This window comes from Oreochromis niloticus, linkage group LG23, assembly GCF_001858045.2.
Source record: "Oreochromis niloticus isolate F11D_XX linkage group LG23, O_niloticus_UMD_NMBU, whole genome shotgun sequence".
NCBI classification, from domain to species: Eukaryota; Metazoa; Chordata; class Actinopteri; order Cichliformes; family Cichlidae; genus Oreochromis; species Oreochromis niloticus.
Genome location: NC_031986.2, coordinates 27,841,732 through 27,864,711, shown reverse-complemented (window position 1 = coordinate 27,864,711; position 22,980 = coordinate 27,841,732). Strand labels below are relative to the sequence as shown.

Here is a 22,980-nt window from a genome sequence, read left to right as displayed (position 1 = left end):
AAAGCCGATGCACCACACATCATTGCGACGCATTGTATTTTGCACAGGCATGCGTTGGCAACAAGAGCCTTGCCTCCTAAAATGGCATAAGTATTAAAGACTGTGGTGAAATGTGTGAACTATGTGAGAAATAGTGCTCTGAGGCACCGCATCTTCAGTGAGCTGTGTAAACAAATGGGCTGTGAATTCGAGGTACTTCTGTACCATTCTAATGTTCGGTGGTTATCCCAGGGACAGGTGCTGAATCGTGTTTTTGCCATGCGTGTGGAATTAGCACTGCTTTTGCAGGAGCACCAACACTGTCATGCAGATTGCTTCAAAAATCCTGAGTTCATTCTCATTTTAGCGTACATGGCTGATATATTCGCAGCTCTCAATCATCTCAATCAGCAGATGCAGGGTGGTGGAGTCAATATCATAGAAGCGGAAGAACACCTGAAGGCTTTTCAAAAAAAGCTACTGTTATGGAAACGACGAACAGAGAACAACAACTTCGCAAACTTCCCCCTTCTGGACAACTGTGTAAGTAAGATTGAAGATTAGTCTGGAATCAGAGATATTTCTGTATCCACGGACCTGAAGCAAACAATTGCAACGCACTTAGATGAGCTTGCAAAGTCTCTCGACAGATATTTTCCTACAAGAGAGTCATATCCAGCATGGGTGAGACAGCCGTTCACGTTTGCTGTTGAGACAGCAGATGTCAATGATGAATACCTTGACGAAATCATTGAAATTCAGCAGAGCCAGGTTCAACAGCAACTCTTCAGAACAACAACCCTCTCAACGTTTTGGTGTCGATAAATGGACAAGTATCCAGTTATTGCTAAAAAAGCCCTGGATTTTTTTTATACCATTAGTTACAACATATCTTTGCGAGCAATCCTTTTCAAGGATGCTGGACATAAAAACAAAGAAAAGGAACAGACTTTGCTGTGAAAATGGCATGAGAGTGGCACTTGCCAAGGTGAAAGCACGCATATCTGAACTGGTCTCTCAAAGGCAACAGCAGAAGTCACACTGATTTGCAGGTATGCAATTTGTTGTAAGTTCATGCATTGTGTTGGTTTTGTTCTTTGAACAAGGTGATGTTCATGCACAGGTCATTTTGTGCACCAGTAAAAAACATATCTATGTCTTGAATTTGAAAAAAATCATATTTTATTTTTCACTAAAGAGGGGTTCGGTGAATGCGCATATGAAACTGGTGGGGTTCGGTACCTCCAATAAGGTTAAAAACCACTGCTTTAGTGTTTTGGGAGCTGTCTCATTGTTGCCCCTCTAGTGCACCTGTTGTTAATTTCATTAACACCAAAGCAGCTGAAACTGATCAACAACCCCCTCTGCTACTTAATTAACCATATCAATATCACTGAAGTTTAAATGACTTTGTCATGGCGAGTGAGATGAGCCGTGTGGAGATGATAAAGGAGGATCCAATCGCAGGCAGTTGTGGAGGTGTGAAGGTGGTTTATTGAGCACAAAGCACAAGTGGAAAAACGGCAAACAGAGATCACACTAAACTATACTGGAAACAACTAAACTACTGAATACGAACCAGAACTCAAACATGAAGCAGGGTAGACAACGGTACATGATGGTGACGGCAGGGAGAACACACGAATGAGACATGGAGGATACACAGACAGACCAGCAAATACAATGACTGAGGACGCGACTTAAATACACACAGAGAAACACAGGGAGATTACACACAGGTGGTGGACACAGCTGGGAGTAATTAACGAGACGAGACAAGGGAGGTAAACTGAACACACTTACATGAGACGAAGACCTTCACAATAAAACAGGAAACCGGAGCACTACACAAGGACGCAGACTCGACACTGAGGGGCGCACAGAAAATAATACATGAAACTCAAACAATAGACATCATCATAATCATCATGTCCACAACAAAAAAAACAATCCCAGATGCAAAATTAAACCAAAGCATAATAAACTCAAAATACTGGGTCCAACAGACCCAGAACCGTGACAGACTTGGTCCTATACTGCAGCGTATAAGCTAAGGTAAACTTATTACATTAATGAGGCAGTTAAAGGTTGTAAACGTTGAATGGAGAAAGTGCGGGACGTCCTGCTAATTGTGGTTTACTAACGTTGTCTTTATTTGGAGCTGCTGTAGTCACTGGTATTTATATTTACATATATATATATTTTTAAAGATTAAACAATTGAAAATATGGTGTGCATATATTATACAAACACAAATATTAAAACAATGTTTTTACACTAACGTTTCAGAAAAAATGTTTTAATGCATATCTGTTGTCTTTCACGCTATTTCAACATCACTCAAACACAAAAATCCCAACCTTTGACAGTTTTCTGTCAGTAGGGTGTGGTGGTTTGCATGTACACGATCCCTGAAGGCTCTAGGAAGGACAAAGTAAATATCCAGAACAGATTGAATTTGAATGCTGCTGCTTTGCTTTTCATTTAAATGACTTGAGGGGGAGAGGGGGGGGATTCCAGGCCAGAGCTATCCATCAGTTTAGTTGGGACATAGATGGCAGGTTTTGCATGAACTTCTGAATCACCACTGCTGTCTTTTCAGACTTGTTGCAGAGGGATCATACCAGAGTGAATTTCAAAGCTTCCCTGATAACGCCTGCCTAGGTAAGTGCTGCTGTACAAACAGGTCTGGGGAATGAATTGCAGAGACTTATATTTATAAAGAGATGAAGAGAAAACAGTGTGATCTCCACATAAATTTGGCTGATTTCAGTTTAAATCTGCTGAAACTTTATATTAAAAGCAGTTTAAATTCATAAGACTAGCATGTATACATGTACAACTCATTCTCTAAAGTTTTTAGTCATTTGAGAGCAATTTCCTAAAATGATTATGGTGGAGTGAATTTAGTTCTAGCTTGTTTAAAATATAGAACGATAGTCTGTCATAGCATGAAGTGACTAAAAAGCACTAAAACAATGATCTGAAACAATGGTCTTAGGTTAACAAATTTCTTCTTTTTCTTTGTTCATTTGTTCTTAATATTTTATGCTTGGATTTTGTTTTACACTGACTAACAGCAAACAGTAGTATGATTTATAGCTGACAAAATATGTAATGAGCAAAGTGATAATAAACACAGTTCAATTGAAAGAGAACTGAATTGGTTTAACTCCTGTTTTCATGTCAGTGATTGAAAACCATGATTAATTACACTGTCACACAGATATAGGAACGAGTATAGATAAAAAAAAGGTTTAGATTTATATAGTTTTTGCTCTGTGTCCTGTCTGTGCAGGCTTTTTGTCCAGTTTTCTCCTGTGAAAAAAACAATGAGGAAACACGTTGCCCTCCTGCTCATTCTTTTCCCCATGTGTGGACATCTGCTGAATCTCAAGTTTTATAATGACCCTTACAAGTATACCTGGGCAGATGCAGAAGCATTCTGCAGGGAGAACCACACTGACTTGGTCCGAGTGAGAACTGCAGAAGAGAATACGGCTTTACAGTACTCTGGATGGATCGGTTTGTCCCGGAAGGATGCAACAAGTCCATGGAAATGGTCCAGAGGAGGGGAAATAACCATCTTCACACAATGGGATGGTGGTGGTAAATTTTCATACTATGTTTTTTACTCCTTAGATGTTACAAGATCAAACCTACTGGTAATTATACCAAACTCATTTACATTGTGACCTGAAATCAATTGGAGACATTTTGAGCATTCAACTATTTGAGTGGTAAGAAAGGATCAGATTTACAGTGTGGAGCAGTGTTTTCCACCACAGTGTTGACTGTACTGAGTTTCATGATGGCCCAAACCAACTGTTTCAGCTGTAACTTCAGCAAGGAGGGTTTGTTAGACACATAAACACTGTACTGGTAAAATGATTTGATACTGAATCTAGATAAAAATATACCTTTAAAACATCTCTGAAATCCATAACAGTCTTTTTTCTCTATTGTGCTTCTAATTCTTGCAGAACCAGATCACAATGAAAACTGTGTGAACAGAAAAAGCGACGGAAAATGGGAAAGCAAGGGTTGTGGTGAAAAAAGAAATTTCCTTTGTTATGAGGAAAAGCTGATTCTGGTAAAGGAGAATAAGACATGGGAGGAGGCATTAGAACACTGCAGGTCTCTGAATGGAGTGGTCACAGAAGATCCAGCCTCTTCATACTGGAACCACGACTATGACCTGGTTACCCTGATCACTCCAAAAGACTACACCACTGCACGAGAGATTGCACAAAACGCTACCACTGATGAGGTCGGGCAGTTTTCTGCATGCATTTGTGTTGGTGAAAGACTCATAATTGTACTTATTGTAACTTTGTTTGTTTCTCTTTATTTTTTGTTGGCAGGTGTGGACAGGCCTGTGTAACCTGGCTGGTGAGTGGCTGTGGGTGGGTGGAGAAGAAATGCAATATGAGGATATCCCAAAATGCCCAACCGAGGGCCTCTGTGGCGTCCTCGAGAAGAACGGTACTGCACCCTACGGCATAAGAAACTGCCAGCAGAAAAGGAACTTTCTCTGTTCGACATTTAATTAAGTACTGTACTTAAGTAAAAAATTGATATATCTGTACTTAACTTTCCATCTTATGACACTTTAGATACATGTGTGTCAAAGTAAAGAGGAAAAATAATCCAAAGCAGACTCCACAGACAAGAAGGATTAAACACAAACAAACCTTTATTCAGGTTTATCAGTTAGTCCAAAATTAGAAATTCCAAGAAGAATGGGAACATGACAAACACTGCCAGTCAAAAGCTGTTGAGTTTGTTTGAGTAATCTTACTTTCATTCATAATGTATGTTACAAAGATAACAGTTAATATAGTCAGTACATTGAAAAGGTGAGAAATAGTGATGGAAATATGTTCATACTGTTAGATTATATGCTTTAATAAATGAATGTAAACCAGAAAAATCTCACATAATATATAATATATTTGTTGTTATATGTATTACTTTCCTAATGTAGTTGTGTGACATGTCGATAAATGCTAGACTATAAATAACTTAAAAGTTGTTATAAGTCAATAAATATATTAAACAAAGATTAATGTGCAGTTAAGCAATTATTTTTGTCTTTATAATCAATGGTGAGGGAACCACATGGTAACTTTCACTGCTATGAGGCTTTTCACATCCTAAAACAGGCCATGTTGTATGCCTTCTGAAAAGACAATGTAAACAGCAGCCAGGTAATGAAATGCTCTTGATTAACTAATTACCATCTCTAAAAGAAAACACTTTGGCAATTTGCTGCATCTTGCAGTTAGTAAGTCGGCTATGAATTCCTTTGCATACCAATGTATTCTTGAGGTAAATATCAAGCTTGGCTGAAACTGGGTCAGGCATCAGGAGAATGATCCCAATGACACAAGAAAATCAACAGAATCACAGATGAACCCCCCCCCCCCAAAACTCACCTTAAAACACACCCACTAGGAGGAGACAGAGTAGAGGGTTACATGAATGAGCAAAGCTGGCAGTTCTGGTAGTAAACGCGCACATTCACACTCATGCATGTGCAAAGCCTACACTTACATTCTGCTACCTTTTTATACAGTGTTTTTTCTTTCTAAATTACCATTACCATATTTGCAGTGCTACTGGATTTTCTTTATTAGTAATGCTAGAGTCCGGGACATTGATTATTATGTATTGTTATTTTTGTGCAGGGAGAGCAAAATAGATAAAACTCCCTTAGCTTGTTCGTGGCCAAAAATGGCCACATCTTGTTTATGTTTGCAAAATGCTATAAAAATTAATATATAAAATATTTTTCCACTTTGACCAACTTGATTTTCTAAATTGGCACCAGTAGTTGGCATTAACACCAAAATTTTATTCAAATTCAGATTTTTTTTTACTCTTTAAATGCCAGTTAGGTTATATATTACCAATAACTTATCAGAAAAAAAGGAGATAGCATTCTAATTTTTTCACCATATAATTGATGAAACGTCATATTTTTTTAGACATCATTACAGGTCAGAAGCAGTAACAGTAACAATGATTTATTTTTACCTTCTTTGCATTATTGCTTTTTTTGATGAATGTCCAAAAAAAAAAGAAACTCCCACATGACGTGTTAGTGGCCAGAAATTGTCAAATGACCACTAAAATGACCAAAATTTGTATTTCAGCGTGTGCGTGCGCGTGTGTGTACAGACATAAACGGATGTGTGACATTGGCAATCACTTTATAACATTGACAAACTGAGTTTCCTTGCCAAGTCTTGGTGAAACCTGTGGGTGGTTGTTGATGAGATGAAATCATTCACCCAAGCCAACAGCAGCAGTTTTCCTGTAGAGCTCAATTATGTGTTGAGCTCTACAGAAAGCTCAGCATATACTGTATAGTCCCACTGTTTACTCTTTGTATTAGAAAGTAATCTAAATATGACCATTCATTGAGTCTGCAGAGGGCCAGTGACTGGGACATTTAGTAGAAAGTTTGAATAGCAGAGAAATGAATGGCTCACCGGAAAAAGAAAATGAAAATGAAAATAATTGGATGTGATCCAGTTCAGTTACTGTGACCTGAATGTTGAGCTCTTATTAAGTGATTAAGCTTCTCAGGTTGGGTAAGAACTGCCAGTTTCAGGGACTTTCTGCTTGTCACAATTCAGCATTTTTCTAAAGCATTTTCAAATTCTTCTTTTTGTTTGTGTGTGTTTATAAATTTTATCATAGTCACCTCCAAATGTCAGTAGTCATCTTGACTTACTGCCAGTATGATGAGGTGGACTGACTACAGCTGCAGAAAAATTTGGGGAACTCTTTGAGATTATCTGCATTTGTGCAAAGATACAATCTGGAGCATCACAAAATATCTTGAGTAGACAAAAGTCAAACAAATGAAATGAAAATATTTCATTGTTTTAATTAATTCTGGAAAACATTTAATATTATCAGTAAATCTGAAGGTTAAAGTAGTGTGGTGTTCTCAGCTGGGTGTAAAAAATTGATCAATGGATGATGGATGGAAGGGATCTATTACTGATAGATGATAGTCTGATTTTTACATCACATTTGTGGAAATTAATCATCAGCAATACTTGAAGAGAAAGGGATGAATTAAAAGAAAGGGAGATTAACTTGAAAGTTGCCAAAGGCATCTCTCACCAGCTAATGTTGCCATATAGTATGTATGTCTGTGAAACTAATCTAAAGATAAAGTGGGTCAAACAGCAATCATCAGCACACAAGTTGGTCAAGTAGGTCCCTCAGATTGACATTTTCTTCACTTTAAAAAAAGTTATCTCATACTTCTCTTCACAAACTTCCAAGAACATCCTAGCAGTTATCATGTTGTTGGCCTGATGGTGATCTTTTGGAAACATTCCCGAACACTCATCTGAAAATCAGCAGAATGTCAGGAGGAAAATGAAGATGCAGCAAGGCAAAAACCCTTGGGAGACACGGTTTACCAAAGAACGGTTATAAGAAGAAGAAAGTCAAAGTCCTTCACTTTGACTGGAGATATTGTTGAAGCAGAAACCAACACAGCAAAATCGCTAGTGTGAAATTAACACTGTGAGTGTTAAATTTAACACTCACAGTGTTATCTGTGTTATGTCTCTCCTGCATGAAGTCCAGGTGCTGGTTTTCCAGTGTGTGCGTCTGATGCCCCAAAGCTGACTCAGAGCTGTAACACCATCAATGGCTGCAGTATAGAACAGATGTGGGTGTGTCCTCATCTCCCAGAGAAGTCCAAATCATCATCAAACAGCCCTACAGACACAAAAACGTGAAATATAAACAACCAGACTATCAGCAGTGATTTAAGTACTTTAAGACCTCTGTGAAAATCATTTACAGTATATATCACAGAATTTAAGGCCTTTATAATCACAGAGCATACAGAGAAAAGTACTAAACTGAATCAGTTTCAGCTTTTGTTTTTCATGATGTATATTGTATTAATAATTAAACTTTATTATCTGTGTCTTTACCACACATTTGCCACACACGTGTAGATACTGTAGGTTCAGTGAATGCTTAAATTGCACTGATTAGAATATACTGGACATTTATGCTAAGATTCAGCGCACTGTGTTAGAGGCTGGGATTTGATGAATTCATCATATATCAACTTTTGATCATCATCTATGTCCAATTGAAAATGAATCTGTGCACTCACATATTAAATGAACTGAAATCAGTAGTGCGATCTCCAGTCTTGATATAAGGAATGAGAGAACTGACAGCTGTTATTTTAGTCAACCTGTCAGTTGTTTTAACTCTAAGTATCACAAAGTAATGTGGTAACATCTGGACTGACGAGTTTACTGTCAGCATTTTAATCGCTAGTTTAAAGGCTGTAGGTTGCAGCCATTGCTCTAACACTGTATAAATGTAACAGGCCTCAGTGCTGGTTCTAACAGTCTGAGCTGCTTCCAGCTTTATTTGTGAAGAGCACAGCAGCTTACAAAACACGTAGCTAGCTCGTACAGCTGCGACGTAAAACTTTCATAAGCTAAGATGACCTTAAAATAACGGGGCTACGTGAGGTGATGCTAGCGTTAGCCATGTTAGCACGTTACCTTCAACAGGTGGTCAGACTGTGAAAACAGGCACTCAGTCAGAGGTTAACTCTCCGTTTCGCTGCAGGGTCCTGTTGCGTTTGTAAATCAGGCAGCGGAGGCGACGTCTGGGTTCAACACTTTATTTTAGGCTTTACAGCGGCACTCCATCTTTGTTAACTCGAGGGCCGAGCAAGATGGCAGCGTGAAGAGGAGTGTTTTTTCGAGCTCTCAGCACTAGAAAGATATAAAGCAGTTTTATAGCACCTATTTGACGTCTTTCTAGCTTTCAAGACTTTTTTGAAGATCAGCGCACTAAACCTGCTAAATCTGAAACCAAATTTAATAACAACAACATGTCGAAATCTGCTCAGAAAAGGCTGAGTAACTTGGGCAAACCACATGCAACTAGCATGCTAGCCAGCGACCATAGCTACATGAAAGAAATGGAGTGTCAGCAGATGGTTGAAGAAGAATTTCCACCTCTACCAGTTACGCCTTCCAAGCCTCCAGTGGCTAAAAAACCAACACTGTCTACCAGTCACTCTGATGGCGACTCCCTGAAAGCTGATGCGGTCAACACTTTGATTAATCTGATCAACACCAGAAGTGACGCCATTGAAGAAATGGTAGGGACAGTTCCTACGGATTTAAAGGACATAAGTGATAAGATTATGGTCATTGAGAAGAGGGTTGAGAAAAACGAAAGGCTTACACAGAAATGTGACGAACGCATCTCTGAAGTTGAACGCTACAACCGCCGTTGGAACCTGAGACTGTACCGGAGTTGGAGAAAGAAGATGTGCGCGCAAAGGCGATTGAGATGTGCCAAACGGTTCTGCCTGCAGAAAAGGAAAAGCTTCCAGAGGTCTTAGACATCGCTCACCGAGTGGGGAAACCAAAACAAAATGACCCGAGACCCAGAGGGATCATCATCCGGTTCATCTCAAGGAGAATTCGTGATGCGGTGTGGAAAGCTGCCAAGAACAATACTTTCCTTCAAAATAATCATCTGCGGTTCACTGAAGACCTGACGAGAGAGGACAAAGAAAACAGACTGAAGCTGTGGCCCATTATAAAGAAGGCGCGTGAAGAAGGGAAATCTGCTTACTTTGTTGGAGGTCGAGGCTTTGTAAATGGTGCTGAAATTCACACATAAACTCTTCAATATTCCCTGACCCTCAGTTCTTCTCAGGTTTGTTTACAAGGTGTTCTTTATATTGATGTGCCTGATATCTGTAGGTGTCATGTTTGGTTGTTTAATTTGCTCTGTGATGTTAACAAAAAACAAACTTACTGTTAAATAGATATAACACTTTTTTTTTTGTTACGCTTTTATTAGACGTCTAAAGTTTATTTATATATATACTGTATTCTGTGAACATTTTCATATTCTAGTGCTGATCTCAGTGTTAGGTTAAAAAGTTTAACTTCAATTTACATTTCAAAACATATCTTTTCTTTGTCAATTTGTGTTCTTTGTTTTTTGTTTCTATTAATGCTAGGGGTCTTCGTAACAACTTAAAACGTAAAGCCACTTTTCTTTATGCAAAGCAACTTAAATCTGACTTTGTGTTTTTACAAGAATCTCACTCTACTATCAACGATGTTAGTTTTTGGCGATCTCAATGGGGAAATTCTATATGGTTATCTCATGGAACTGAACGATCAGCAGGGGTATCAATCCTAAAAAACAGATATAATGGGGATGTTTTACATACAGAGTGTGATTCTGCAGGCCATTACATATGTCAAGTCATAAAATATAATGATTTAGTCTTAATTGTAACTAACATATATGGGTTTAACACGAAGCTAGAAAATGATCATTTATTTTTGACGATTGAAAAAAAATATCTAGCTGGTTAAATAAATTTCCAAATGCAAAATTATTACTAGGTGGAGACTTTAACTATATTATGGATGCTGAATTAGATACATTTCCTCCAGGACATTCGAACAGAATTAGTACTACATTGAAGGCTGTTATGGTACGCCTTAAACTCAAAGACATTTGGAGACTCAAATATCCTCAGTCCAAAATGTTTACTTGGTGCAACAATTCTAACTTGAGACATTCAAGGATAGACTTTTGGTTAGTTTCGGAGAGTTTTGACAGCAATAGCATAGATGTAGGTGCATGGTCTTCTCCAGCAACAGATCATAAAGCCATATATATTAAAATAAATCTAACTTCTCTATCTAATTCTTCTGTTGTTAAATTTACATACTGGAAACTCAACAGCTCATTATTACAAAAAGACGATATGAAAAAGGATCTTAAAGATCTGATCTCAAAATTTTGGTCTATAGCTCAAGAAGATTTAAAGTATGGAAATAACTGGGAATTATTAAAATTTGAAATTGGCAAATATTTAAGGAAGGTTGGCAGCCTTAATGCGAAATCCAAAAGATTAGAGGAAGAAAATATAATCTCTCAAATTACACAGTTATCTAATAAACAAATTGACACTTTAAACAAATTGACAGAGGCAGGACAACACTTAGATCACCTCTATTTCCGGTATGATGGCGCCTGTGTTTGGCTCTGCCGCTGCCGGTTGCAGTTTGTCGCGCTCTACTACTGTTGTGTTGTTTTTTTCTGCTCTACTGTTCTCACTCAGTTTTAATAATGTATTTGCTGCCCTGGTGTATGATCGCCTGGCTTTGCTATCCATCCGATCCTCTATGATGCCACACGATGTCTCGTCGTCCTCTGGCATTTTCCACCCTCCTCCTTTAGCTGGATCCTTGTCAGACGATTTCAGTGGTCCTTCTAGACCACGGAGAAGGAGAGGGAGAAGAGGAGGTATTCAAGTAAAGCTCAGGATGTACTGGCGGCGTGGTTTGGCTGGTAAGCGGCGTCGAGCGTGCGTTGTCTCCGGTGTCCAGAAAAGCTCCATGGAGGGGGACTTGTTTTCCACGGCCTTGTTGGGATACGCTGGGCCCGGCTCTTTGAGACCTTGCCACCTTAGGAGGGTTTATCCAGACTCTTCTGCGGGCTGGCTCTTTCTTCCCTCGGTGAGTGGATTCTACGAGCGTGACGGCTCGAACCCTGTGTATTTACGACCCTTAACTCGAGCCTCTGCAAATAATGAGGCTTCTAGCTCACTGAATATGGCGCTTTTTAACGCTCGATCTCTCTCTAATAAATCATTCTTGTTGAATGATGTTATATTATCTAAAAAACTCGATTTCTTATTCCTGACTGAGACCTGGCAGCGGGATGTAGACTACTCGTCACTTATTGAACTCTGCCCGGATGGCTATACTTTTATTACCTAGCCTCGGTTGTCTGGTCGGGGTGGTGGGCTTGCCGTGGCTTTCCAGGACCGTTTCTCCTGCCGCTCCGTGAAAACTGGACTTTTTCGCTCGTTTGAGCTGCAGATGCTTAAAATCGGTAATAAGGATCCTTTCTACTGTGCTGTGGTGTATCGTCCACCTGGATATAACAGGTTATTTTTATCGGAGCTCAGCGACTTCTTATCCGCTACTATGAAGCTGTCTAGGGTGCTTATAGTTGGGGACTTTAACATACATGTTGATGATGACTCCGACCCTTTCGCCAGAGACTTTATGAGCATTATAGATTCTTTTCATTTGACTCAGCATGTGTCCGGTCCTACACACAGCAAAGGTCACACTCTGGACCTTGTTTTTTCTTTCGGTTTGAATATTGATTTTATTTGCTCTGAGGACATTTTTATTTCTGATCACTATGTTATTGTTTTTAACTTGTCTTTTAATGAGCCTTTGTCCCCCGTCAGACGGATGGTTAGCTCTCGCATCTTAAACTCCTCCACAGCGGAGAAATTTGTGGATGCTTTTAACTTACAGCTATCTCCTCAAAATGGTGTTGATTTCTCAACCAGTTTTTTAAATAATTATTGCCTTTCTATTTTAGATGAAATCTGTCCGTTTAAGACGAGGAGTGTTTCTGCCTCTAAATCTCCTCCTTGGCTAAATGACAGTATTCGTTGTCTTAAACGTGATTGTCGTAAAGTGGAGCGCAGGTGGAGGAAAACTCATCTAAATGTTCACCTCCTCTATCTTAAGGACCTTTTAGCTTCTTTTAATAATGCGATCAGAGATGCGAGGGCTGCCCATTTCTCACACTTGGTTACAAAGAGCAAAGGCAATCCTAAGGTGCTATTCAACACTATTAGTGACATTGTTACTCCTGCTCTGCCTGCGGCCCCTATTTTTTCTAACGAGGACTGTGAAAATTTTCTCTCTTTTCTGCTTGCAAAAATTCATAACGTGAGAATGAGTTTTACATACTCAGCACCTGTTATCTCGATCTCTACCCCATCCCGGCCCATTGTCTTGGATACTTTCTCTCCGGTTTCACTACCTGAGCTAGTGAAATTAGTGAATTCAGTAAAAGCATCTTCCTGTTCACTTGACATTATACCTGCATCATTATTCAAAAATGTCTTCCAGTCTATTGGCCCATGTGTGCTCACCTTAATCAACTCTTCACTGGCATCTGGTATAGTTCCGGTTTATTTTAAAAACGCTGCTATTCTCCCACTTTTAAAAAAACCTCAACTAGACCCCTCTCTTTGGAGCAGCTACAGACCCATCTCTAAATTACCGTTAATCGCTAAGCTTCTAGAAAAGGTTGTGGCTAAGCAACTTATGGCAGCTCTAGATAAACATGGCATTTACGATAAGTTTCAGTCCGGTTTTCGTCAATTTCATTCCACGGAGACAGCTCTTCTTAGGGTCTCAAGTGATATCTTGATGGATAATGATGCAGGAAAATGCTCTGTTCTACTCATGTTGGACCTCACATCAGCTTTCGACACAGTTGACCATCACATCCTCATTGAAAGGCTGAAAAAATGGGTTGGTGTATCTGGAACTGCATTAGAGTGGTTCTCCTCTTATCTCCATCACCGATCTTTTTCTGTGGCAGTCTCCGATTTTAGGTCATCCTCTACCTCCCTTACTTATGGTGTCCCTCAAGGGTCAGTTTTGGGGCCTTTATTGTTTTTAATTTATCTTCTTCCCCTCCAGCATATAATGGGCTCTTTTGAGGACATTTCTTATCATTGTTATGCTGATGATATTCAGTTGTACATTTCTTTTATGCCCGAGGATTTATCTAAGCTTCAGCGTCTGAATGATTGCTTAGATTTGATCAAACGTTGGATGGCTGCAAATTTCCTCCAACTCAACGAGGGGAAAACCGAAGTCCTCGTATGCGCCCCTGATAGATTTCTATCGCACATAGTGAAAGCCCTTGGTCCTCTCTCACTCTATGTTAAATCCTCTGTCAGGAATTTAGGTGTCACCTTTGACTCCAGTTTCACATTGGATGGGCATGTGAAATCTCTGGTTCGGTCTTGTTTTTATCATTTAAGAAATGTGGCTAGGCTAAGCCCAATTTTATCTCGATCTGAACTGGAGATTGCTATACATGCATTTATCTCGTCACGCTTGGATTATTGTAATTCGCTGTTTATGTGTCTTAGCAAGGGTTCTCTGGATCGTCTGCAGGTTGTGCAAAACGCTGCAGCTAGGCTTTTGACAAAATCCTCCAAGTACTCACATGTGACACCGTTGTTATCGCAGTTACACTGGCTTCCTGTTAAATTTAGAGTCGATTTTAAGATCCTGGTCTTGACCTACAGAGCTGTGCACGGACTGGCACCTGCCTACATCTTTGATCTGCTACAGCCTTATGTCCCTAGCAGGTCTTTGAGGTCATCTGATCTGGGCTTGCTATAAAAAATACTAAGAGGAGGACTAAGGGTGATAGAGCTTTTGCCACTGTGGCCCCTAGACTGTGGAACTCTCTCCCCCAAGCATTAAGAACTGTGGACTCAGTAGCTGTTTTTAAAAAACAACTCAAAACTCACCTTTTTAAAACTGCTTTTGGTTAATTTTTTGCCTGTTTTATTTAGTCTTTTTAAATCTTTTTATGACTTGTAATTTTATGTGCAGCACTTTGTGATTCTGTCTTGAAAGGTGCTATATAAATAAAAATTTATTTATTATTTATTATTTATTTATTTAACTGAAGAGGATAAATTGAACCTTGCTAAATTACAAGATAAATTAGATCGTTTATACTCAGACAAAGCAAAAGGAGCCTTTATCAGATCAAGATCTAAGTGGCTTGAAGAAGGTGAGCGTAATTCCCATTATTTCTTCAGTTTAGAAAAGAAACACTCAAGCATAAATAATATTAGCAAATTAATGATAAATGGGGTTATAACAGAGGATTACAGATTAATCTCTAAACATTGTAGTCATTTCTATAAGGAACTTTATAGCTCTACATTTTCTCAGGAAGCTGCAGATCATCTCTTAGAATTGCTGAATGTTAAATCTATCAGCCAAGAAGATTCTATATTATGTGATCAACCCATTTCATTAGAAGAAGTCAAAAATGCAATTGGGCTACTAAAAAATAATAAATCTCCAGGTACGGATGGTCTTACTGCTGAATTATATAAAACTTTTTCTGAAGAGTTATCTCCCTTTCTTCTTGAGGTATTTGTAGAAAGCATAGGAAACCAACAACTTCCCACTACGATGAATCAAGGTTTGACTACGTTGATTCCGAAGCCTAATAAGGACCTATTAATGATTGATAATTGGAGACCAATTAGTTTGCTAAACAATGATTATAAAGTATTTGCTCTAATTATAGCTAACAGACTTAAGATGGTTCTTGATCAGTTATTGATGAAACACAATCTGGCTTTATGCCCAAAAGACATATAACTAACAATATCAGATTGGTTTTAGATATTCTGGATTATTCTGACCTAATAAATAGCAATGGTTTCATATTATTTTTAGACTTTTACAAAGCCTTCGATACGGTGGAGCATGAATTTATATTTCAAGCTCTAGATAAATATGGTTTTGGCACTTACTTCTCTACAGCAATTGAAACTTTATACCATAACAGTAACAGCAGTATTAAATTAACAAACGGTACTTCACCCAGATTTAACATACAAAGAGGGATAAGACAAGGCTGTCCCATTTCTCCATACCTGTTTTTGTTAATTGCCCAACTATTGTCTAACCATATAAAATCAAGCAATGTAAAAGGTATATCGCTAATTGGCAAAGATTTACTCATAACACAGTTAGTGGATGACACTACATTATTCCTAAAAGATGAATATCAAATCTTTATTGCTATTGAAACAATCTCCATGTTTTCCAAAGCTTCTGGATTGTACTTGAATATTCCTAAATGTGAACTTATGGCAATAAAAGAATGTTCGAAAGCAGTTTTGTGTAACATTCCAATAAAACAAGAAGTTCGTTATTTAGGTATCATAATAACCAAAAACCAGGAAAGAAGAATCACTCAAAATTTCTATCCTATTCTAGAGAAACTCAAACACAGATATAATCAGTGTCTCTTAAGAGATTTGTCGTTAAAAGGCAGAGTATTAATAACTAAAGCAGAAGGCATCTCTCGTCTTACATACGCTGCATTGGCATTGCACCTTGATAATAAACTCATAAAAGAGGTTGATAAGTTACTTTTCAACTTTATCTGGAAAAATAGGACACACTACATTAAAAAAAAACAGTTCTTATGAACTCCTATGTCAATGGAGGACTTAATGTGTTAGATTTTAACACTTTAAATAACACATTCAAAATAAATTGGTTAAAGAATCTAATTACTAAGCCTACTTCCATTTGGAATACTATACCTGTGTTTATGTTTTCTAAGTTAGGTGGCACTGAATTTTTCCTTACTTGTAATTTTGATATTGATAAAATCCCTTTAAAAATCTCCGCTTTTCATCGTCAAGCTTTTTTAGCATGGACTCTCATTTACAAGCATAACTTTAGTCCACACAGTTATTATATCTGGAATAACAAGGATATTTTATTTAAAAGAAAATCTCTCTTCTTAGATAGTTGGTTTAGGAATAACATTGTTTTAGTCAACCAATTATTTGATTTGAATGGTACGCTTTTCTCCTATGAAGAATTTTGTTTACATTTCAATTTAGCTATAAATCGTCATGATTATACAAAAGTATTTGGATCAATACCATCAGGGGTTTGTATGCTGTTTAAGAATCAACCTAATATCACTTCATTCCACAGGCCGTTGGCATCTCCCATACAAACTCTTGTTGGCAAGATTTGCTTTTCTAAGCAATCTAAAAACAACAATAAATCGATCAGAGCTTTATTTCAGAGTAGTATAACCACAGTACCATATGTAATTTTTTTCTGGAACCGGCTGTCAGATGGTATTATGTGGAACGAAGTTTGGAGACTCCCTAATCAGTTTTTAATTACCAACAAAATCAAAGATATTTCTTATACATTAATACACAGAATTTATCCTTCTAAAGATTATCTTCAAAGCAAATTCAGTTTAGACATTGATACAAGCTGTAGCTTTTGTAAAGCTTCCAAGGAATCTACTATACATCTTTTTTGGTTTTGTAACCTTGTACAAGATTTTTGGCAGAGTTTACGTGTTTTTATCTCAGAAAATGTATTTAAAGGATTTGTACTGTTTTGGAAATATGTTTTATTTGGTCTACACAAAAACCAAAGACAATTCAACTTTGATAATAGATATATGATTAACTTGTTAATTTTAATGGCTAAATTTCATATTCACAAGTCCAAATATTTAGGAAGACATCCCTCTTTTTATGTATTCTCCTTTGAACTTGTACAGTATCTTAATTCAATTAAGAACTCCACTAACCCAAAAGCTATAAAAACTATTGGTGTTTGTGAAAAAATCAAGATCTTTCAATCACTTTATTCTTTGGCTTGATCAGTTACTTTCCCCCTAGCATATGTATATTGTTGGTTCTGAATACTGTTCTTGTATTTGTTTGTCTATGGTATACAATTCTTTTGTAAGTACAACACCATTATTGTGGTACTGTTTAATTCCATTTTGTATTGTACTGATGTTTAAATAAAGGTTTTGAAAAAAAAAATCTTTGTTAACTCTCTCTACTTTCTTCTTCTCTCCTCTCTCTTACCCAGCCTCATTAGCGTTACCCCTGGTCTGACAGGGTAACAACATGTACTAATTTGCTTCTTTTATTATAGAACCTTGTAAACACAACATCTCCCCCTTTTCTCAAATAATACTCTCTCCCTTGCAGCACAACATGAAACATTCAACAGCCTTTTACTTTTGAGGCAATCAGTAACTTCAGAACAGTTTTACATATCCTGATAAAAGAACTGTAATGGCAAAGTAACTTGTACCCCGGATCAACCCTGAATCAAAAGGAACAAAACATCTGCATTCTTCTCAGCTTATCAGAAGTTACAGCTTGAATTAAAGATAGGTAATGAAACTCAAATGCACTTTCCATTCACAGTCATTTCTCACATCTGCATATTTCTCCTTTGTTGTTACCTCTGAACTACTTCATAACAAAGTCTTTAGTCCATCTTGGTGGTTGTCTGTCCCTCTGCAGAGTGGGATGTGTAGCTGTCTGTGCTGAGCTGATGTTTTCCGCCTCTGTATCAGCTCTTTGTGTGTGTTTTGAGTTCTGTGGGACGAGTGAGAGACGCGCTGCATTCCATCTTCTCCCATCGCTGAGGACGAAAGAACTCTCACCCGTCTGCTGCTGTACCTCCAGCGGCTTGGTGTATTGTGGCTCTCCTTTTCCCACCTGGAATGGCTTTCGTACTCTCACTGAAGCACCCACAGTCACTTTAGTAGGTTTAGCACCTCTCTTTCTGTCTGTATAAAGTGCACTTCTTTTCTGTGTCAATGTCACTTTGGATCTGATGTGGTCATATTGTCCAGCATCCTTCGGTGGTGGCAGGATGTTGAGTTTAGTCCGCATGGCTCTTCCTCTGAGGAGCTGGAAAGGGGACTCACCGGTTGTAGCATGGGGAGTCGCTCGATAATTTTGAAGCAGTTCTGTAACCACAGTTTTCCATGGTCGCTGAGAAGCTTGTGCTGTCTGTATGGAGTCCTTCAGTACTCTATTAAAGCGCTCCACACATCCATTTGCTTGGGGATGATAGACGCTTGTCCTGATGTGTGTTATGCCCCTTTCAGCGAGAAACTCAGCAAAAGCAGCTGAGGTGAACTGCGGACCATTATCAGTCGTAATTTCATAAGGGTTTCCTTCACGGGCGAAAATAGAAGTCAGGAATGCAATCACTGTCGCAGTTGAGGCGTTTGGTGTGAATGCGACTTCAGGCCACTTACTGAAATAGTCAACTAGTGTGATGGCAAACCTGCAGTCATAGGTTCCTTGTTCAAACGGACCAACAATGTCGACAGCAACATGTTGAAACGGACCCTCTGGGAATTTGATGGGTTGTAATGGTGCAGGTGAAACAGCTGCTGTCTTGTCACATGATTGGCAGGTTATGCATGTGGACAATATTTCGTGGACCAGCTCATCCATGTTTGGCCACCAATATAGATCTCTCAGGCGTTGTTTGATTCGGACCATGCCTTGATGTCCTTCATGGGCTAGGTGCACTACATTCCCACGCAGAGATTTGGGAACGATCAGCCGTGTTCCTCTAAATATCACCGGTGACTCTGCTGCCAGTTCATGTCGGACCAGGAAGTAGGGTTTGACATCATCTGGTAAGGATTTGCTTACTTTCGGCCAGCCCGAAAGAATGATCTGTCTTAGTTTTGTTAATTCAGGACAGTCTTCACATTCTGCCTTGAAGTCAGCCAGTGGAAGCGCTGTTAGCTGAGGAGAAATTTCAGCAATCTCTGTGATTAAGTCCTGTTCAGAGTCTACACTTGTGTTTGTGGTATGCAGGGGAACACGGGACATACAGTCAGCTACAACATTTTGGCTTCCTGGACGGTACTCTAAGTCATACTGGAAACACATCAGTCTGGCTGACCAACATGCAATCCTCATGCCAGCTCTGTTCATCCCCTTAGTACTTAACAGGGTGGTGAGGGCCTGGTGATCAGTTCTCAGAGTAAATCTGCGTCCCCAAATGTACGTCTGTGACAAAGTGGAGGAGCAGTTGTAAAGCTCTCCATTTGTCCCATATGTGTTTACTTTATTTTGCACATTGTACACATTATTCTGTTTCTATGTATTTGCTATGATTTGCTATTTGTCAGGTAACATTGCTTCACTCACTATCCCAGGTTTGTTTGTGTAAGCGTTCTCTTGCCGGCAAATCAAACATTCTGCAAATTAAGACAAATACTAAGTTATGTTTCTTTATATTTTATTATGTTACAGATTAAGTCATTTGTTCATACTTACTTTGTTTGTCTTTTCAGTTTTCATGAGGGTCAGGTGTGGGGAAACGCCCGCCTGGCATTTCCTCATTTTAAAATCCTGATGATGTCACACATGACATCAGCAGGTCAAACTAAGGGGAGGGGTTTCTTTTTCCATAGAGATGCTTCCTTTTGTTTGTGTTACGGTTTAAAGGAATTTGTTGAATGTTTTTCCTTTTGTTAATATTGCCATTTAGTTGTGTAAATGTGCATATTAGAAGTGTGTAGAGTTTTGTTTTTAAATCATTTGTGTAGAGTTTTACATCCCTCAGTTGAGTGAGTGGTACTGGCTGGGCAATTGGAGGGAAATTGATGGCCCTATTTAAAGCTAGTCTCTACCAGATGCAAGAGAGAGGAGAGGTGAGCTGTGTTACCAGAGCCATGTTATGTTGAGTTTTGTTAATTGAATTGATTTGGGGGGAAGTTTTGTTAAGTTACATTATATTAAGTTCACTGTAAATAAATTGCTCACCTTGGAAATCTGAAATGCCTGCCTAGTCTGCTTCCCTACCACCTTCCTTGACGTTCGTGTCCGACTACCTCACAAATGGTGGCAGCAGTGGCTCCAGGCCAGTAGGTAGCAGCAATGCAGAAAGGGGCAAGACCAAAAAAGCACCAAGCGCCAATGGACTCTGCAAGTGAGGAGCCTCCAGTGCTCAATCAGCTAGAAGAAGCAGAGCAAGAGCAAGGTACTGAACTGCATAACCTTGCTGAACTTTCTAATCTCCTGCGTGGTTTTATGAGGTGACAGAGAGGCCCGATGGGAACTGGAGAAGCAGCGGCAGGAAGATCGCTGGCGGAAAATTCAGCACCAGTTCACTCAGCTCCAGCAGGAAGTGCAATCAGAACGTCGAGAGCACCAGCTGCTGTTGGAAGGTGCAACAGCTGGCACAGAGACGCGTTTGAGGCCTACTGCGGAGCATCCAGCAATGCCTCAGCTACAATCTAACGTCATGGAGGCCACAACAGCAACTCAGTCTGCCTCCTTAACAAGACCACCAGCTTGGAAAGGGCCTAAAATGCAGCCTTTTAACGAGGACGAAGACATTGAGCATTACCTAACAACTTTTGAGAGGATCGCAAGTGGGTGCCAGTGGCCACACGAGGACTGGGCACTACATCTTGCTCCACTTCTCACTGGTAAGGCACAAGCTGCTTTCATAGCCATGGACATTGATGAGATTATGGACTATGTAAAGGTGAAGAAAGCAGTTCTCGAAAAGTCTGAAATATGTGCAGAGACTTACAGACTGAGATTTCGCTCCACTACATTGGGCGATGGTGAGACACCTAAAGAGTTAAGGACATGCTTGAAAGAACTATATGATAAGTGGATAGGTCCAAAAGAAAAGTCCAAAGATGAAATTGGCGATGTCATTGTTTTAGAGCAGTTCCTGAGAGTTCTCAATCCTGAACTGCGCACGTGGATAAAGGAGCATAACCCAACCACGTCTAAGCAAGCAGCAGAGCTGGCTGACGCTTTTCTTGCAGCCCGTCGGCCATTAAAGAACTATGCAAGTCCCAAACCATTAGCCCCAGTAATAGTGGGTAGGACTGAGAGTGGGAACAGTCAAAAAACAAGGAATTTCAGGCAGGGCCCCCATAATTCCACTAGTAGTCGGGCTAGGGAAATCAAGCAACGTGGGCCTTTAGTGTGTCACTCTTGTGGTCAAACGGGTCACTTTAGGGCAGATTGTCCAGGGCAGATTGTCCAAGTCAGACTGTCAGTAACACATATATGTGCTTTTCTTCAAGGGGTGTCGAAGGTCGGGAAGATGAAGTTGAGTCTTTAGCGCCCTCTTCTCAGCATGAGCGCACCATATGCGTTTTTATTGAGGAAAAGCCATGTGTGGCTCTTCTGGATTCAGGACATTCCTGCCTTGGTTAGGCAGGAATGTCTTCCCAGGGATGCTTCGTTTTGCGGCAAGGTAAAAGTTTGGTGTGTTCACGGTAATGATGTGGATTACCCGATTGCCAACATTAATATTCAGATTGACGGCAAACTGTATTTACTTTCAGTGGGAGTTATGAGTAAACTGCCATATCAGGTTGTGTTGGGTCGTGATCTTCCCATTTTGCGAGATCTGATAGCCAGGGGAGAGGAAATCAACCCAAGTGTTACAGCTGGGTCCATGGTAGCCGTCACCAGGTCAAAACATAAGCATCACGCAGAAGAAGGTTTAGGTTGGAGTGAATTTCCATTCGCTAACAGTGATGTTCCTGATTTTGAAGGATCAAGTCAGGGTCGCATAAGAAAGAGCAGAGCCCTGAGGCGACAGGCTAAGGTGAGAGGGACAAAGTTCACTGAACCAGTTCCAGTGCCACAATGTGACGAATTACCAGTCGTACCTGGTGAAATAGCTCAGCTTCAAAGAGAGGATCCATCTTTAGCTCCCCTGTTTTCAAAAAGTGTCACAAACGCCACAGAGGTCACTGAGAGAGGCAGGGAGCTATTTTTCCTAAAGGGTGACCTATTATATCGCCGCAGTAGGGTGGGAGACCAGTTGGTTGTGCCTACGAGTTTAAGATCCACAGTACTGCAGTTAGCTCACTCAGTCCCTTGGGCAGGACACCTGGGCCAAGCCAAAACATTCTCTCGGATGTCATCTAGATTTTACTGGCCACAGCAGTTTACAGACACTGTTCAGTTTTGCAAGTCTTGTCCAGAGTGTCAGTTAACAGCACCAGGAAGGAAAGGTGAGAGGGCTCCCCTGATCCCTATGCCAGTTATAGACACTCCATTCTCCCGTGTTGCGATGGACATCATAGGCCCATTAGAGAGGAGCAGTGCAGGGCACAGGTATATTTTGGTAGTGTGTGACTACGCTACAAGATATCCCGAGGCTTTCCCCTTAAAAAAGGTTAAAGCTCGTCAGATTGCCAACTGCTTAATACAAATGTTCTCGAGGGTAGGCATCCCAAAAGAAATCATTACTGATCAAGGGTCCAACTTTACATCTAACTTCATGAGAGAAATCTATAGATTGCTGGGGATCAAAGGTATTAAGACAACTCCCTACCACCCACAAACAGATGGCCTTGTTGAACGTTTCAACAAAACCCTTAAAGCTATGTTGAGGAAGTTTGTGAAAGATACAGGAGCAGATTGGGACCAGTGGCTTCCTTTCTTGCTATTTGCCTATAGAGAGGTACCTCAAGCTTCCACAGGGTTTTCTCCTTTCCAGCTCTTGTATGGCCACGCTGTCCGGG

At 39.7% G+C, this 22,980-nt stretch overlaps 2 protein-coding genes across 2 annotated transcripts in view; both read left to right on the top strand.

The window, feature by feature from the left end:
- The first annotated feature begins 912 nt into the window (after window positions 1–912).
- On the top strand, window positions 913–4,819 carry LOC109201564 (lymphocyte antigen 75-like). The gene is made up of 5 exons (XM_019357333.2): window positions 913–1,031; window positions 2,582–2,643; window positions 3,278–3,588; window positions 3,963–4,249; window positions 4,344–4,819. Exons 3-5 carry the CDS (start codon window positions 3,312–3,314, stop codon window positions 4,530–4,532), a joined length of 753 nt encoding a protein of 250 aa, XP_019212878.1. The 5' UTR covers window positions 913–1,031; window positions 2,582–2,643; window positions 3,278–3,311; the 3' UTR covers window positions 4,533–4,819.
- The window catches only part of LOC109201565 (macrophage mannose receptor 1-like), a 37,262-nt gene continuing 16,295 nt past the window's right edge, over window positions 2,014–22,980 (top strand). The window contains exon 1 of the mRNA XM_025903460.1: window positions 2,014–2,155. The gene's annotated coding sequence lies outside the window, so the exon portion shown is untranslated. The remainder of the gene's footprint in view (window positions 2,156–22,980) is intronic.